At 40.7% G+C, this 18,746-nt stretch overlaps 1 protein-coding gene across 1 annotated transcript in view; it reads left to right on the forward strand.

The window, feature by feature from the left end:
• Helz (helicase with zinc finger) overlaps positions 1-18,746 on the forward strand; it is a 124,633-nt gene that overhangs the window by 79,930 nt on the left and 25,957 nt on the right. The window contains exons 21-26 of the mRNA XM_051179515.1: positions 107-254; positions 6,688-6,871; positions 9,008-9,236; positions 13,304-13,508; positions 16,870-16,921; positions 17,628-17,818. Coding sequence (XP_051035472.1) covers positions 107-254; positions 6,688-6,871; positions 9,008-9,236; positions 13,304-13,508; positions 16,870-16,921; positions 17,628-17,818 — 1,009 coding nt within the window. The remainder of the gene's footprint in view (positions 1-106; positions 255-6,687; positions 6,872-9,007; positions 9,237-13,303; positions 13,509-16,869; positions 16,922-17,627; positions 17,819-18,746) is intronic.

Here is an 18,746-nt window from a genome sequence, read left to right on the forward strand (position 1 = left end):
GTTTGGACAAAAATTAATTGCGGGCATAAGTTAGAATTCAGCAGGTTTTTGTGCAGGTGAAATTGAGCTATCTGATAGCTTCCTTTGTTCTGTTTTTCCTCTGCAGCTATACCTCTGAGCTTTTCTATGAGGGTAAACTGATGGCCAGTGGAAAGCAGCCAGCACACAAGGACTTCTACCCACTCACGTTTTTTACAGCACGAGGGGAAGACGTACAAGAAAAAAATAGCACCGCCTTTTATAACAATGCAGAGGTATCTTAGTTCTTCATACTGATTTCAATGTTTTCTTGGTCTGATTCTCTTGAGCATTCATTTCAAATTCAGGGTTGATAGTTTATAGTGTGTTGATTTCTTTTACAAGAAAATTGAGCAAACTTTACATTTATTTATTACGATGAATCTACAGTAGGAAAAAATTTGATTTTCTTTTTGTAATGTTAGAACAGAAAACACAACTTCTTGAGGAAAAGCCAGCATATTCTGACATAGAGCATTATTGTCTCACGTCTAGAACAGACTGATTGAATTTCTAGCTCACACTCAAAGGAGACATCATTTGGAACGAGGAAGAGTTGGATTGCAGAATCCGGTGCTTCTGAGAGACCACACAGTCTCCAATATTGGCATTATTGTTTCTTTAGGGGCTTCGTAATTCTCTCTTCCAGTTTCTGCTTTCCAGAGAGAATATGGGTATCCTGAGGGTCAGGTCAGGCAGTAGGCAAACTCACAAGGAAGCCTTTAAGGAGTTTCAGGCTAGGAAGACTGTAGTTAATAAGGTCCTGTTGTCACAGGAAGGTAAAGGAAGTGTGCATGTGTTTCATTTCTAGTCTATGCTCATTATATTGACAAAGAAATGGTTTGTATTGCATAACAAGTACTCGTGTGTCCTTTTAAAAACTGACTAGAGGGTTATAGTTAGAATTTAGCGCAAGAAAAGCATCAGTGCCACTTTCTCAAACCCTAACCCCAACCCAAGAAACCTGACATTTTTCATTAGTTTGTGCCATTTAATTTTAGGAACAGGTAAACTTTTCTTTAAGTATAGCAAGACTGAAGGTAGCTGTATATACAGCTCTCTTTTGTCGTTTTTTGCACCTAGGCTGAAAGTTATTGGCCTGAAGTTGGTCCTGGTAGAAAGTGGGAGGCTGGCAGAGTAACAAGTAGGGCCTAAAGTCCATAAGGTTCTGGGACCCTCATGAGGCACCAGGGCTCCCAGCCAAGCACTGGGCTCTTGTTCCTATATGGTATGCTTCTCGGGTGCTCTCCCAGCTGTAGGATGTGTATAGCACAACTTTACTGGACTGTCAGTTTTACTCCAAGTATTTTGGGAAAAATTCTTTTTATATTTTGAAAATGCAAAGACATTTGTGCTACCTTTAAATATCAAACATGTAACATTAGAGAAATTTCAAGTGACTTTGAACTTATCCAGAGCATCGCTGTTCAGTTGCATTAGTTACTCCTGTCAATAATTTTGAGGTTCATTGCCCAGGGTCTCTTCCATGGACTGAAAACCAGGTTCTAAGTTACTGCAGCTGAGTCCCAAGGGGAAAAAAATCACGGCATTTATTAATTAGATAATTAATGATATTAATTTCATATACATTAATATATTTTGACCCTATTCACAAACCCTGCATTACATGGTAGAGTTCATTTGTTTCAAGACAGGGTCTCACTATGTAGCCCTGGCTGGCCTCAAACTTACTGTGTAGATCAGGCTGACCTTACTTTTGCCTCCCAAGTACTGGGATTAAAATCATGCACCACCATATTTGCCTTTCCTTAATTATTTTATTTGTATATACATGTATGTATTTGGCTTTTTAATGTATTTGTCTATTTTACTATCATTTTTAATTAACAACTTTTATTTTTGAGATTGTTAATTATATTATTTCCCCCTCTTCTCTTTCCTCCTTCCAACTTCTCTATATATCCCCTCACTCTTCTTGAAAGTCATGGCTTCTTTTCCTTAATTGATTCACACACACACACACACACACACACACACACACACACACACACACACACACACACCTCCCTAAATATACGAGTACAAGCTGCGTAGTCTGTATAATGTTGCATGTATGTTTTCAGGGCTGACTGATGTGCCTTCCTCTGGGAAGACTGTTTCTCCTGCTCTCAGCATTCTTCGGTTGCCTGTGGCTCTTTGTCTGGGACTAAGACCTAATGCACTTCCCCATCCATGTTAGCTGTCTATGGTGTTACCCTCACTCAAGTCAGCTGTAGGCAATCATGGTAGTCAGACCTTATGGGTTAGCTTCTCTTATGTTTCTAGGAGACAAAATATCACATCAACTTCCTGTAGCTCTGGTTCTTAGAGTCTTTCCACACCTTTTTGGAAAGACTCTGGAGCCTCGGGCAGGAGTTCTACTACATTACAGATAGGTGTCAGTGGGAGCTGGGCTTTACAGCTCTGCATTAGGATCAGCTGTGGTTTCCTGTGATGGTGAGAAATTTCCATGCTCTAGGGGTGAGGATTCCACTTAACCTGTAGATGTAAAGATAAATAAATATTCAGATGTACCTAGGGCTTATGCTGGGTTGGTAAAGTGGTATATGTAGGTTCTCCTTCAAGATCCATGGCTTTACTAGCCCTGGGTAGGAGGCTAGGTTTTCAGTACCAGGATCGATTTCCCTCTTGTTGAGTCAGCCTTAACTCCAGTCCTAGAGTTGTTGGTTACTGCCAAGGCACGTGTGCCAGTATTTAGGTATCCTTAAGGCTACCGTGCCATGCTGGTTGTTATGGTTCATAACTGGATAGGACCATTGGTTGCTTTCTTCCTTTGCGAGCCTCCGTGGTGCCTTCTTGTGCCATGAAAGTTAGTCCTCGGGGAGGAAGATTTCATGTCTGATCCACTTTGTTCTCTGGGTCCTGTGTCCTAAGTGCATGGTGTCTTCATCAATAGGAATTTGTCTTCTGCCTCTGGGGGCGGGGACGGTTACAGCTGTAGTCTGTGTATTGTATGAGGAGTCTCTTAGACAGTGCTTCTCATACATAGTGCTGGTGTTTTATTATATAGTCTAGATGGCTCTTGTGGGGTTTGTTGTCAGCTCAGATGTGAAAATTTCACTTAAATTATGTAAGTGTATGTATATGTAAACTTACATGTATTATAGTCTGTTGTTTAATGGTGTCTCTATGGCCAGTAGCATATATGTAATTAGTATCTATTTTCAAATCTGTCTTTCAGGGATATATAGGAATTCCCACATAACTTTACATCAACTCTTCCCTTTCAGCTTTTGTTCACATACATACTGTCAATGTTTAATAATTTGAAAGATAGCTTGTTAAATTGTGTGTTTGTGTGAGAGTGAGTGTGTACAATTCCAAGAAGAAAAGGGATAGACAGAGATTAATTCCCCTTTTGTGGGGAGATCCACAGCGTTGAGTATGTTGGGTAAGTGTTCCACAGCTGAGCTACGTTCCTCCCTAGCCCTGTGTTACTCTTCCCCTTGAGTGTTGGTGATTTCTTCACCTCTCCGCATTGTTTGTGTGACTACCTGTCATGAATTTTCACAGCCTCTTGTGTGCTTACTGTCAACACATAGTGTATTCTGTGTGTTGTAGCTTGCCATTATTTTATACAATTGCTCTTTAAATCGGTTGAGAGGAGGAAGGAAAAGAAACAGCTTTGTTCTGCCTTTTGTCAGGGTCTATGTGTAATGTCAGTACCCTGTGGATTTGCATTGCTGTTGGTGACATTTGGTTTTAGACTGATTGTTCTTTAGTATTTCTGGTCAGTTATTCCGTTAGTGGGGAATTCTCTCAGGTTTGTTTATCTGTAAATGTCTTTGATTTCCCTCAGTTTTGAAAGCTTTGCTAGATGTAAGATAATTGGTCGGTTCCCACCACCCCACTAAAGTCCCTTCCTCTTTCTGATTGTTTTTCTTTAGGGTCCCTTTGTAAATAAGGTTGTTTTTCATTTCCTGTTTTCAAGAAATGAAATTTTCTGTCCATGTTCCATTTTTGTCTTTGATTTGAGCATTTTGACTGTGATGTGTCTGGGTGTACATCTGGGTGTATTTATCTTACTTGAAGTTCGTTGTATTTATACGTGTTTTCATCAGGTATGGACTTGTTTTAGCCATCATTGACTTGAACATTTTTATTAGCATTCATTAGTTGTAAGGATTAACAGGTTTCATCGTGGCATTTCCGTCCACGTATATCAAGTATTTACTCCTCTTTTCCCCTTCCTTGTTTGTCATGCTAATCCTCCTTTTATATGTACACTGTTTCTTTTTTCCTCCTGGATTTCACATGTCTGAGACAGCATATGTTATTTATCTTTGTGATGTTGGCTTATTTCAGATTTAATATGATGATCTAGTTATTTCATTTTCCTGAGGGGGGATGTATTTTTTCTTTTGATGGCTGAATAAAACTCCATTTTTTGTTGTGTGTGTATGTATACCTATTGTTTGTTTGTTTTTATTTCTCTGTGTAACCCTGGCTGTCCTGGAACTTGCTTAATAGACCAGGCTGGCCTCGAACTCACAGTGAGCACCCTCTCTGCCTCCAGAGTGTTGGGATTAAAGGCATGTGCTACCACACCTAGCTGTTTTGTTTTTTTTTTTCTTTTTAATGTTTAATGTATTTTTTCTTCTCTCCGTCTGATTTTCTCTAATGTTAGACACATGTTGGAGCTTAATAATGTCCCTTTGGTAATTTTTTTTCCACTTTGGATTGTCTTCTCTGACTTAATCTTTTTGTTTGCTGAGTCCTGTCAGCACCAATCTGGTGAACCCTTTTCATGTCAGTTAGCTAGCTTTTGATTGTTTGGGGCATGAATTGTGATCCAGCTGAAGTTGGGTTTCTTGGCAGTGTTGTCAGTTTGTGAGGCTTTTTTAAAAATTTATATATTAAAAATCAAGTTGTCAGTGTGGGTGTGTATATGTGACTACAAATGCCTGCAGAATGGACCAGAAGGCTTTTCAATCCCCTGCAGCTAGAGTTACATACAAATGTTTGTCAGCTGCCCAGTGTGAGTACTTGGAACAGACCAGAAAGTACCATTAACTGCTGAGCCAGCTCTCCAGCCCCCATAAGGATCTTCTGCATGAGCAAGGGGAGTTAGGGTCTGCTGGTGCTCACTGGTCACTGAATGTACCTAGGATAGGGTTTTTGTCCTGAGAAGGACTGTACTCTTTTCCTGTGATCTCCCTCGGCTCTCCCCCATGCTGTAGGAGGTAGGGACAGCTCTACCCAGCTGCTGCCAGCTCAATATGGGCCCGTTGCAGTAGAAACCTGTGGAAAATTGAGTCTGCCAGTGTTTACTGGTTGCTAAAATTACCTGCAATAGCTTCTTCAACACAGGGATTTGAGGGAGATGGAAATTGGCTTCAGAAGCAATTCCGGAAGCAGTCCTTACTATTCTTACTTAGTGGCTTCAGGGTTCATTAAACAGTGGTTCTCTCTTGCTTGTATGCTCCTTGATCATTCTCCAGCGTCTTTGCTGAGTTTGACTCATCTACAGATCTGTTGGGTGGCTACTTACATTTGATACTATTTTATGCTACTTAAAATGTAAGAATATGATATAAAGGATCGGGTAGGACAGTGGTCAGGGTCACGGTGGGAACTCTTGTGGTTTTGCAGCAGTGTCTCTTGTGTTTCATTTGCCCCACATCTGTCCACACAGGCAAAGACATACTTTTCATATTTCTTTTTTGCAGTAGGCATTGTAATTTCAAATAGAAATTGTTAGTAAATACACTATAGTTAAAAAATATCATTTAAAATGTCCACTTCAGCCATATGACACTAGAGTCTTTTCAGATTCTGGATTGACCTTTCCAGAAGGATGGATGGATGGATGGATGGATGGATGATTAATAGGCAGACAGTAGTTAAGTAAATAGGCGTGTAGGTAGAAAGGATTGTTTTATAAGTATAGTCTCTTAGGAGTTAAGGAACATGTTTTATTAACCTGTGCCAAACATTTGAGGTTTTTGTTTTTGTTTTTTGTTTTTCTTTTTCTCAGTTCATTGAGGTAAAGTAGATACACTATACTAAAAACCTTGTATAACCCAACTAGTAGGGTCTAAACAAATCTATAGAAAAGTCCATGCAATGGCTAGGCTGAACTTGTACCACAAGTAAGGAACAGATTCTGAACATGTTTGTCAATTGTCCTAGACTCAGCTGAGGTTTGTGTCATCTGACAGCTGTTAGATGGTCTACTTAGTTATATCAGTAGGGGACAGGCGGGACAATACCAGGTGTTGTCCTCCGGGGACTTAGGGCAGTGTTGTGGTTGGTTGGGACGTCTCTTGGCTTGCTCTGGAGTGGCCTGAGGAGCACTAGGGTGGTGTGGACTTGCTTCCTTGCTTTCCCTGTGTTCATGATTCTGCCCCGTTTTTCTGTGACACTCCAGTCCTGTGTTACTTTAACAGTGGGGGAGGTTGGAGACGTGGCCACTTACCCAGCACACTGTCTTGGTTTCAGTGTTTACATTAGTCACATTATTATAGGATTTTACTGTTTGAAATGTGAATGCAATGTTATGTTCATGTCAGGAACACACCACTCCCATTTGTAGATTGGCTTTAAAATGCCACTTGCTAAAATGCAACCCCTATATCAATCAGCTTCAGTTACCGTATCCTTTGCCCAAACACCAGCGGTAATTCTAACAAGTATGTTTGTTTAAAGGTATTTGAAGTGGTGGAACGCGTGGAGGAGCTAAGGAGAAAGTGGCCGGTCGCATGGGGGAAGTTAGATGACGGCAGCATTGGTGTGGTGACGCCGTACGCTGACCAGGTGTTTCGGATACGTGCTGAGCTTCGGAAAAAGAGGCTCTCTGATGTGAATGTAGAAAGGGTGCTAAACGTTCAAGGTAAGGACTAATTGGAATGAATTACCCAAAGTATTCAGATGTCTCAGAGTGTGTCTAGATAGCATTTTTAATTGTCTTAAATAACCTGAGATCTTTAAGCAATCTAACAGAAAGGAAGGAAGGAAGAAAGAACCTTCATACTTTTTTGAGTTGGAATGGTATCTTCATTTCCTGTCAAGCTCTTTAATACTAAATTTACATGTTTATTAAAATTTCAATACCAAGTAAAGATAGTAATAACAAGTTGAATTTTTCTATCACCACAGTTATGTAATTAATAATTAATAATACATTTTTGTACTGTACTTGGGGGTTACTTTGAAATATTTTATTTGTAGACTTCTTGAGAGCTTATTTGGAGGTTCTAGCAGGGGAGCGCAGCTACTCATATACCCTTGACTGAAGACCAGTCCTCTTCTGTTCGGGGAAGGTCATCCTTTGGGAAGGACGCATATGGAGCTGTGAGGGAGGAAGGGGACACCTGCCTAGCCAGCCAGATTAGCTGAACCAACCCTGGCGATCAATGGGGTGACAGATGTCACAGCCAGATTGCCCTCACATCCATTTGTAAACTTCTTTAAGTGACTATTTACTAATAAATTTGTTTTCATTTTCATTGTTCATGAAATGAATTATGATAAACTTTGTGCCTTTAAATATATGAATCAGTGTGATGATGTGAACACTAGAAAAAGCCCAGGGGTTTTAGGTGCTTGGTACAACAGGAAGAGTAATCCAGTGTCTGGATCATAGGGAGCAAGGGGCTCCCTTCTGCCCCCATTGGGGTCACACTCAATTGGGTATTTTGGTAATGAATACAAATGCTCGAAGAATGAATGTAGATCAGCTGATGCTCTGTTCTGTATCCACATGGGTGAGGAGCAGATGAAGATGTGGGGTTAAAGAGGAGAAAACTGAAGACCAGTATTAACACTGTTGTCAAATGTTTGGATCCTTCCTTTCCTTAGGATGAGGGGTGTTAGATTACTATAAGAAACAAATCCTACAAACCAGACTCCTTCAGGCTTCTTTGTGAAATCAGATGTGTCTGCTCCGTCTTGTAGGAAATTAAATTACCCTACTTCCAGGAAGAGGGTTCTTGTGTAGGGTGGATGTTGGGCTAGCTAATCTCAAAGACTGAGTCCAGCAATAACAATTAGGAAAAAAAAATTAAGCTAGGCATGATGATCTATACCTGTGATCTGAGCATTAAGAAAGCTGAAGCAGGATGATCACCAGGAGCTTCAGGACAGCCTGGAGCACATAGTAGATTTAGGGCCAACCTTGGCATTTTAGCAGTGTCCTTTTTCAAAATCAAGACAATATCATAATAACTTTTTTTGGTGTGGTACAATGTCCATAAGAAAATGTGCGATTTTGAGCATTTTTATGAGCAGTCGGGTAGCAAGCGGTGCACTCATTCCTGTGGTACATCACCATAGCCACCACACCGCCCTCCATCACTAGAACTGTCCATCTGCCCTCACTGAGACTTCTGGGCCCATTAAATAATACCTCCCATTCTTCCGCTCCAGCCCTTGCCGAACAAACACTTCCATTCTCCCTTCTCTGTGTGAATCTCACTACTTTAGGGCTTCTAATTAGATTCAGCTTGAGTTGCTCTTACACAAAGTGCTTGGAGTCAGACATGTTTCACATCTCACAGCTGTCCAATTTATCCCCCCCCCCCTTATACCTGTCCTTTTGTACTAGGTTTTGTTCACTTAACACAATGCCTCTGAGGTTCATTCATATTGTAGTATAAGTCAACTGAGTAACTCATTGTGTATAATTACACTGGTGTGCCTGTGGACACTGGGTCACACCTTTTGGCATCATGAGCAAGGCTTCCGTGAGCGTGGGCGCAAAGACCTCATGGAGACCTTGCTTTCAGTTTGGTGGCTTTTCTTTGAAGTGGACTTGCTGAATCCATTTCATTTTTGAGGATCTGCCACAGTATTCCAGGGCAGCCGCATGCTTCTTACAGCTGTGTCTAACATTGGGATTTCTCACGTCTTACCAGCACTTGTGGTTTAGCAATTAAGATTTTAAAGATGTAAGATTTATTCTATCAGTGATTCAGAGTGATGATCTTGACCTTTTTCAATTTTTTTCAAATTTTTTTTTTTTTTGTAGGAAAGCAATTCAGAGTTCTATTTCTTAGCACAGTGCGTACACGCCACACTTGCAAGCTTAAGCAGACACCAATTAAAAAGAAAGAACAACTTTTGGAAGACTCCACTGAGGACTTAGATTATGGTTTTTTGTCTAACTACAAACTTCTCAATACTGCCATCACAAGAGCACAGTCCCTGGTTGCTGTGGTGGGAGACCCCATTGCTCTGTGTTCTATCGGAAGGTGTAGGTAAGTCTGTGTCACTGAACTGAGAGAGACTTTAATTGGGAAATGTAGAGTAATTTACATCTTTATGCATATATTGATCTGTATGACTGCATGGTGAGCTAAAATCAGGTTTGATGTTATCTAACATCCAGTCTTAGTGAGATCTGTTATTTAGTGGCTGTTTGTGGTGCATGCCTAACTGGATATCAACAGATATATACCCCAGCGCTCCTCTAGCCAGAAGATAGTCAGTGAGCAAAACACAGACGCCAGTTTCTGTGGTGCTTACTCTATCGGGTAGCAAAGGAAGACTGACAACAAACTAAATAGGAACATTGCATAGTGTTTTCTAAATAAATTAATACAAAAAAGGGGGGAGCATGAGGAGCTTTTAGGGGTGACAGATGAGACAAAGTGGTTTGGGACCAGAAAGGGTGTGGTCAGAGGAGCCTCCCCGACAAGCTGACTCAAGTCAGCTGGGAAGTGCCAGGGTGAGCTGTGCATACCCTGGGGTGTGGGGCCAGCTGGTACCAGAGCCCTAAGGTCAGGTGTGCACACGTGAGTGTGTGTGTCTTCGGTCAAGTTTAAGTTTTATATTGTCTACTGCCTTTCACCCCTCTTTGCTTCATTATTGTTTTAATTTCTTAAAAACTTAATTTTAGTATTAAATTTATTTTTGACAATTTCATACATGTATATAATATAGTCTGATAAGACTCAGTTCCAAATTTTGATGAATTTTGTAGTCATTTTCTTTTAAGGCTCTGTTTGTTTTGAGACAGAGTTTCTCTGTGTAGCCCTAGATGTCCTGGAACTTGCTCTGTAGATCAGGCTGGCCTTGAACTTCCAGAGATATTCTTGCTTCTGCTTCTTGAGTGCTGTGATTAAAGGCGTGTGCCATCATGTCCTTTGCAGGGTTTCTTAATGTAAATAATTTTTATATCTGGTTAAATAAAAGTATCTTAAAATTGAGGGAGTAAGAAGAAATGATCATAGCTTGTGTTTTGGGTAATACTTCTTATTCATTTTACTAATAGTTAGTTCTACTAAAATATAGCTGAAACATCACCTAGAAATTTCTCTGCACAGCTGTGATCTTGACCAGTTATTAAGAATATAAACTGTATGAAGCTAGGACATAAGATTCATCTTTTGCAGTATTGGAAAAACTGCTAAAAATATTTTTAGAAGAAATTGATAATACTTGTTATGAAAAGAACTATGCTAGGGAGTGATTGCATTTTATAAGTGACAGTCCCTAAGCTGCCCTGCAAGTCATTTCTTTTTGATGTTAGACTTACTCTGTGTTATTTTATGGTTAACTTGTATTTTAAATTATGTGTATATTTGTGTATGGGTGTGCACGCATGAGGACAGGTGTCTGGAGTTACATGGCATGGGTGCTGGGAACCAAGCTCAGATCTCTGGGAAAGCAGCAAGTGTTGTTTGTTTGTTTTATTTTCTGAGACAGAATTTCTCTGTGCATCCTTGACTGTCCTGCAACTCACTCTGTAGATGAGGCTGGCCTCAAACTCACAGAGATCCCCCCGCCTCTGCCTCCCATGTGCTGGGGTTAAAGGTGTGCGTCACTACTGCCAGCCAGCAAGTGTTCTTAACCCCTGAGCTGTGACTGTGGCCGTTCCACCTTATGGCTTTGAGATTGGCTCTCATTGAACCTGGAGCTCACCAAATTGCTAGTCTGGGTGGCTAGGACCCTACCTTCTATCTCCCCCTCTGTCCTCTTGTCCCACTCCTCAGCACTGGGTTACAGGCTTAGCTTCCACACTGAGCCATCTTTCCCCTGAGCCATTTATGCAGCCCCAAGTTAGTCTCTTCTACAAGGGAAAGCTGTAAACAGGAATCTGCTTCTTACGTTAGAAAACAACCTTTTCTTTAGAAAGTAAAGCTCATAGGTTTTATAGCTCTCCTAGGAGCAGTTCTGTGCTTAGATGACGTCAGTTTACTGCCATTTGTTTATAATCACTAATAAAATCTGGGGAAAGGCATGTATTCTAAGTTACAGAAATGTGTGCATGTGTGTGCGTGCGTGATGTATGTGTGGGCATTAATATGATGGCATGTCTGTAGATGTCCACAGATAACTGTGTAGTTGGGTCTGCCCTTCCACTTTTACTGGAGCTCCAGGGATTGATTACATTTGGATCATCATGTTGGCACAGCCCACACTTTTGCTGGCTGAGCCCTCTCACCAGTCAGGGGCAAGTACATTAGTGAGTCTCCTAATTTTACTGCCATCCAAAGTTTTGTTTTAGTTCCTTAACTGTCTAACCAGTGTGTTGGTTAGAATGTCAGAATGTTATAGTGTTTTGCCATTTGTGTTTATGTTTATGATTAGATAATATAAAATGGGAGGATGTGTATGCAGACAGTTCTGCACTCCCAGGGTTTGGTGGGGGCGGTGAATGGGCAGGATGGTGTGGAGCCACATTACTGTGGGTTGCTCTCCTAGTAATTGATTCTAAGTATTTAGCAGCCTGAATGTTGTTGAAGAAGCTATTACATTTTCTGTGGACAGACTACACTGAACAGCACAGAATTAGCATTTTTAGTCTTTCTCTGACATTTATTGTCACTTTCTCCAAGCAAATTGGTGAAGAATTCTTCCTGGGACCAAACTGCTGCAAAACTGTGCAGGGCTAATTTTTAACTCTAGGCTGGGTCTACTGATGGTTTATTTCAAACTGAATCTCTGTTACCAGGAACTGCAAATAATTCATGTGCTAAGGCACTTGTTTGCAGAGAAGTAATACACTGTCCGGGAGAGGGAGAGATTACATGGTGAGAATGTTGATTGCCTCATTCATTTGGATAGTTTAAATCATGGTTCCAGCTCAAGAGTTGGTAGTAATAAAATTAACAGTTATAACTTTGCCAACCAACTAATACAGTTAGTTAATTCCTGGTACTGTGAGGATGGAGGAGGAGTGACTTCTTTGTAGTTTGACTTCTTCAGCACCCTCCTACTTTGTGTGCTGTGTATTAGAAAGTAACACGCTAGGGCTGGAGAGATGGCTCAGTCGTTAAAGGCTAGGCTCACAGCCAAAAACATAAGGAAGTAACACACTATTCTCAGGTGTTACTGGGTTTTCAAGAAATGATTCCTGTGTATTATACCAGCTTAATCTTTTCTTTTTGTTGTTGTTTTGACAGAATGTGTCTATTAGTATGAAATAGATACAGTGACCCCCCCACTCCTCCCCCACCCTCCCTCCAGCAAATATGCATCCAGCAGCTGCTCCTGATCTCCATTTCTGCCAGGTGCTGCCTTGTGTACTCTGCACACATTGCTCCATTTAGTCAAACTGACAACTGTACAACAGACTCTTTTATTTTCATTTAAAATGGGAAGCCTGCTGTAGTGAGTTTAAATAAAACTGCTCAAGGCCACAGAGCTATTATGTGGTTCATGGAGAGTCATGGAAGTCAGAGTGACTTCAAAACTCAGGTCCTTCTCAGAGACCCACCTTTCCCATGAAGGCACATGACTGTGCCAAGTCAGGGAGTGAGATCTATAATTCATGCTAATATGCATATAAATTTGTATTCTCTACATATGTAGTATATAAATATAATCGTTACTTACTAATGAGTTCTGAGAAAGGCAATTTTGGGTGATGTCACTATCAGATTACTGTCACAGCAGACATCTACACCGATTAGGACAGCCATGACATTGTTCACTGCTTTATATATGCAATATGGTATTGACTGATTGTTATTCAGAGCATAACTGCAGATGTGTATGTTTGCATGTATCACTAGAATACATGGTATTTGTATACGTGTGTGTATAAGACTAGAAGTTCAGCTTTTCTATAAATGGAGTTATCAGTTTTGAAAACCATATTATATGCTCACGAACACACATTTCTGTATAGCATGGATGAGTCAAAGGTTTTTGTGATCCTGTTTTGTATGTAGCATGCTCCTGGGCTGATTGTCATTTGCTGGAAAGATTCTATCTATATCATACTCATGAATGGCCTTAAGGACTTGAGAGGGGCAGAATTTGATATCATCTTTAGTTCTATTCACCCACTGACCCAATTTCTGAATCTTTTCTTCAGGAAGTTTTGGGAGCGATTTATTGCCCTGTGTCATGAAAATCATAGCCTACACGGGATCACATTTGAACAGATCAAGGCACAGTTAGAGGCTTTAGAACTCAAGAAGACGTATGTGTTGAATCCACTGGCTCCTGAGTTTATCCCCCGGGCATTACGACTGCAGCATTCGGGAAACAGCAGCAGACAGCAGCAGTCACCACCCAAGGTAAAGGCCCTGCTTTACACTGGCTTGTTGGGCTGGAGTTAAGGTCTTGTATTTGCAAGGAACTTTCCCAAGATTTGGGTAAATCCACGAGAACACAGTATGGTGGGGTACCATGCTTAATGTTGTAGTCATCCTCCAAAAATGAGAGAAAGCGGAAAACTTCTGGTGTTAGGGTTGAGGCTGACACTGGTGTTAGGGTTGAGGCTGACAGACAGTGAATAAAAGCTAAGGGTTACAACACGTTTTATTTTTATTTAAAGCATTTAAAAACATTCATTAATTTGTGTGTATGTGTGTGCGCACGCATAGATGAGGAGGTAGAGGACAACTTGGGGGAATCAGTTCTGTCTTTTAGCAAATTCCTTCACCTGCTGAGCCACCTTGGCAGCCCCAATGAGACTTTTAAAAGCATATCCATAAAGGCTATTTTATACAGGAATTTTGTTTTAAATCAATATTGGAATAAAGAAAATTGTTCTAATTCTTTAATGACCCTTTCATTTCAAGTGGTATTTAACAGAGTTGAGACAACTTGTGGACTGTTGAAGATGAAATGGTTCTGTAGTCTGGAAACAGTCTGTTTGGGGCCGGCAGAGCTGAGGTGTGTTAGGAGGTCAGGGCCATTTTCAGTTCTGAGCCACAGTTACTTTGAGCAAAGAGAGCTGGCTCATTTGCTGCAGTGTATGAAAAAAAAGAAAAAAGCCCTATTTTGCAGTTAGCATCCTGAAAAAGCAGATTCTGAGGATGGCATGTATGGAGTCACTGCAATCTGCTGGCTCCTTACAGTAGGCATCGCATTAGACGTACCAATCCGAATTTAAAGAGTATGTTGGCGTTGGTCTTTGTTATACCTAATGTGAACAGGAATGAATGGCTTAATGTTTTGAAGGTCTTTTAGCTAAATAGGTACTAAGCGGAGAGCAACTCTGCTAATGCACAGTCATTTGTTCTTAGCTTAATAAAGCTTACTATGTTTTGCTTCTGCGAGTTGGTGCTATTAGAGGGCAGAGCAGTCTACACAAATGAGTTACTTCCCTGTGCCATGTGTTAGATGCTAGAAGCATAGATAAACAAGTTGTCCCAAGTCCTGTGGTGGCAGATGTTGGATAGATGACAGCAGGATGCAGGAGCAGGAGACGGAGCCAGACACACAGCATGCGGTTCCTGTTGAGGACATTATTGAGGACATGGAGACAGGGAGCTTGGGGAAAATGTAAACAAAACAAATAGCAACAGTGAAACCTAAGCTAGCTCAGCTGGGGTGGTTTTTGCTTGTGCTAGTTACTGCCCTGACTTCTGTGCCCAGAAGAATATCTGGGTTGTATTGGTGCCCTAAGTATTCTTTACCTGGGCATGGTGGTGTGCAGGCCTGATAGCCTAGTATTTGGGAGGTAGAAGCAAGAGGATCAGGAGTTCAAGGCCATTCTTGGCTATAAGTTTAGGCTACCCTGGGCTACATGATACCCCATGTGAACAAAAAGTATTTTTAAAAGAATAAGGAAGTTCTGTTATATTATTGTAGCAAATATCTAATATAATTGGCTTATAAAGTACTAATGTTTATTTTGTCTCACAATTTTAGAGGTTTTAGTCAGTTGGTCTCTTTGCTTTTTGTCTAATGCTGCTTGTCATGGTGGAAAAACCAACCACTTCATGGTTGGGAAGCAAAATTGTAGGGAAAAAAAGAGGAAGGGCCAGGTCCCTCTCAGGTTTGTCAGCTTGGTTGGGATTGGCTTGCTTTTGTTTCTGTTCTGGGTTTTCAAGGCTGGGATCAGGATGTCGGCCGCCGGGGCTCTCAGATGCTCTGAAAAGAATCTTTTTCCATACTGATGCAGGTGGTTGGCAGAATCCAGTTCCTTGTGATCTTAGGACTGATGTCCTTATCACCTTGGTGACTTGTGATCGTTTAAGGACTGATCAATGTATCACATATGACTCTGTCATTGCTTATTTAGTAAAGCCCCCAGTGATGGGATTTTGAATCTTAAGCATTTATCACACATATAGATCACACTGTGATGCACATCTGTGCCCAGATCACTGATTATTTCAATTGGATAAATCCCTGGAGTGCAATTACAGTGTTAAGTCTCTGTACGTTTTGATGCTTACGATATGTATTGCCAAATTGCTGCCTAGCAATTAACTAAAGTTCCTTCAAAAATCATCAGTGTCTCTTTGCTTTTCTTCAGAGAAAATTGAATACTTGGAGATACCATGAATCATACTGGGAAAAAATAAAATCAAACCATGTTAGTATGGGTTTTACCCTAGGAGTAGAACACAGATTTTTTTTTTTTTTTAAACAGCTTTTATATTTTGTCATTTCATTTTTAGAGCAATTTTAGGATGTTACCATGGGATAGAAATAGTTGAATTGATTGCACATTTCATTGTAGTTCCAGCACTTCAGAGAGGCAGGATCTCTGTGAGTTTGTGGCCAGTCCATTCTGTCCCAAGTCTATATAACAAAAACCAAACCAAAATAAAATTATTAAAAAGAGAATTTGAGGGGCTGGAAATGTAGCTCAGATGGGATAGTACTTGTCTAGCATGCACAAAGCCACCCCAGCACCCCATAAAACTGGCATGGTGGCCACACCTGTAATCCCAGCACCTAGGCGGTGGAGACAGAAAAATCGGAAGTTCTAGGTCATCCTTAGCTACATAGCCATTTTTGAGACCCTGTCTTAACAAAACAGGGGCTAGAACAGTGGCTCGGAGGTTAAGAAACTTTCTGCATAGTCGTGGAGTTTGCGCCCTTGCACATGTGTAGGAAGCCTGGCATCTTCCAAACTCTGTAAATTAAGCTCCGAGAGACTGAATACCTTCTTTTGATCTTTGTGCTTAAGCACCCACCCACAACTGTGCTCATGTACGCTCAAGTATGTCCATACATACACAGTAAGAAAAATAAATCTTTTTAAAATAATTTATTTAACTTTATTTTATGCGCATTGCTGTGAAGGTGTCATATCCCCTGGAACTGGAGTTATAGTTATAAGCTGCCATGTGGGTGCTGGGAATTGAACCTGGGTCCTTTGAAGAACAGCCAGTACTCTTAACTGCTGAACCATCTCTCCAGCCCTGATAAAATAAATCTTTAAGATACAAAACAAAAAGGATTTTAGGTGTCATGAGTTTTGAAGTAGAAAAGTGAAGATACAGCATGTTGTGTGAGAGGGCATGGACCTAAAGAAAGTAATTTTGACATAGTCAAAATAGTACCTGATTATAGCCTGATAGTTTTAAGCTATTAACTGTGGGTATATTTATTTAATTTGACTATGCTGAGGAGAAGCTCTGTTCTCTAATGTTAAAACATGATTAGGTTATCATGTAGTTGTTTTTGTCTTTACAGGGGAAAGGCCTTCATCATCCCCAGAGTGACCATTTCCAGAATGATGGCATTGGTGAGGACAACTTTTTTTTTAATACAAACAAAATTTGCTACGGGAAAGAGCTTTCTATCAGTCTCTCCTCTCTCCCCTTCCCTTCCCTTACATTTACCCACTTCTCCATCTCTCGGGCATATACAAATACGAACTTTGTAGTCTTAGTGAACTCTTCTATTCTTATGTCACCATGTTAATTTCTGAAAAGTGCTACCAGCACACATAGCCTTTTACACAACATAAGTCTTCGAAAGGTATTTTTATCCTATAAATGTTGTACCATACACATTTCAAGATAAAGTTCATTACAGTGGCCTTGAATAGCATTGTGATACTTGTAACCTTCACTCTCTGCATGTGACGGTGTTACAATAGCAAATCAGAACTTGGTTCTGAGGGACTGTCTGTTCCTAGTCTTGAGGCTGCTGCTGCTGCTGCTGCTGTTGCTGCTGCTGTGAGTTGTGCACTCGTGGTTCTGTCTTGAAGACTCCCCTCCAGCTTCTCAGAAGTTAACACTGTGCCCTTCACACAGCTGCGACCCATGTTCGAGAGCACTGTGGAGCAGTTGTTTCATAATGTGCTTTATTCTGGGCACTTGTTCTTTGGTGGAGGCATTTCATGGTTCACCTGGGAAATGTGATCATTGCTATTGGATGATTAGAGCATTTCTGTCAAGGTCATTGTGTACAGCTATCGAGTCTCCTTTTTTTGGTTTGTTTTGCAGTTCAGCCCAATCCTTCTGTACTTATTGGCAATCCTATTAGAGCATATACGCCTCCACCCCCTCTTGGACCTCACCCAAGTTTGGGAAAATCTCCAAGCCCCGTTCAAAGGATAGATCCTCACACTGGGACAAGTATTCTTTATGTACCTGCTGTCTATGGAGGGAATGTAGTCATGTCGGTGCCTTTGCCCGTAAGTGGACATTTTCATCCTTTCTCCTCAGTCACGTAGTGGCAATACCAATGAGTGTTTTGCCAGCCTTTGCTTTTCAGTACTGTGCATCAAACCAAGGGTCTCTCGTGTGCTTAGCAGTCACTGCTGAGCACACCTGTAACCTTGCATGCTTTCATTCTTAAATTTACAGTGTTCATAAGCTTCTTTTTAAAGTAACTCGTGTTTAACTACTAAGTTCTGAAATGTCCAAAGAAATGTGTATATTGTTTGTACCTTGTTGGTTTATCACAGACTATGAAGAAGTCATGAGTCACATGTTTTCATTCAGAAGCCTTTGGCTTCTTTTTTTTTTTTTTTTTTTTTTTTTTTTTTTTTTTTTTGGTCTCCTGAGGAAAATTGTATAAGTGATGCTTTTACTTGTCTTTTGCCTTTTATTCTCAGTCATGAACTGCTCCTAAGCAGTGGAGTTATTGGAGGAGATGGGCCTTTAGTCTAGTTCTCGTGGGTCTGAATTTGTCTAGGAAATCCAGTGCTTTATGAAACATGAGTGGCTCATGAATTCTGAGAAAGGATTTTAAGAGACTTCCATCTTATACATCAACCCATTTTTAATTTCCTTTTTGAAATGCTTGGTGCTTTTTGTTCAACGCTTTAGCCTAGGAAACAGTCTACTTGATTTAAGTGAGGTAATTTCAGGTGGAGGTGATCTTATCAGAAAGTTTTGGCACTCCTGCCGGTTCCCATGGAGAAGTGAACTGCTGAGCTGTGAGCTTTCTTGCTCTTGTTGGCCATGATAGGTCACAAACATGGCAGCCAAGCAGAGTAATTGTCACGCCTGTACCTCAGAGGCTCTAGATTTTAGCTGAGTTATTTTTTCCCAAATGCCTAGCAACATGGCTCATGGTCTGCTTGAAATAGTCTGTTAGGATTTCTGTTTCATTTGACC

This window comes from Phodopus roborovskii, unplaced genomic scaffold (assembly GCF_943737965.1).
Source record: "Phodopus roborovskii unplaced genomic scaffold, PHOROB, whole genome shotgun sequence".
NCBI classification, from domain to species: Eukaryota; Metazoa; Chordata; class Mammalia; order Rodentia; family Cricetidae; genus Phodopus; species Phodopus roborovskii.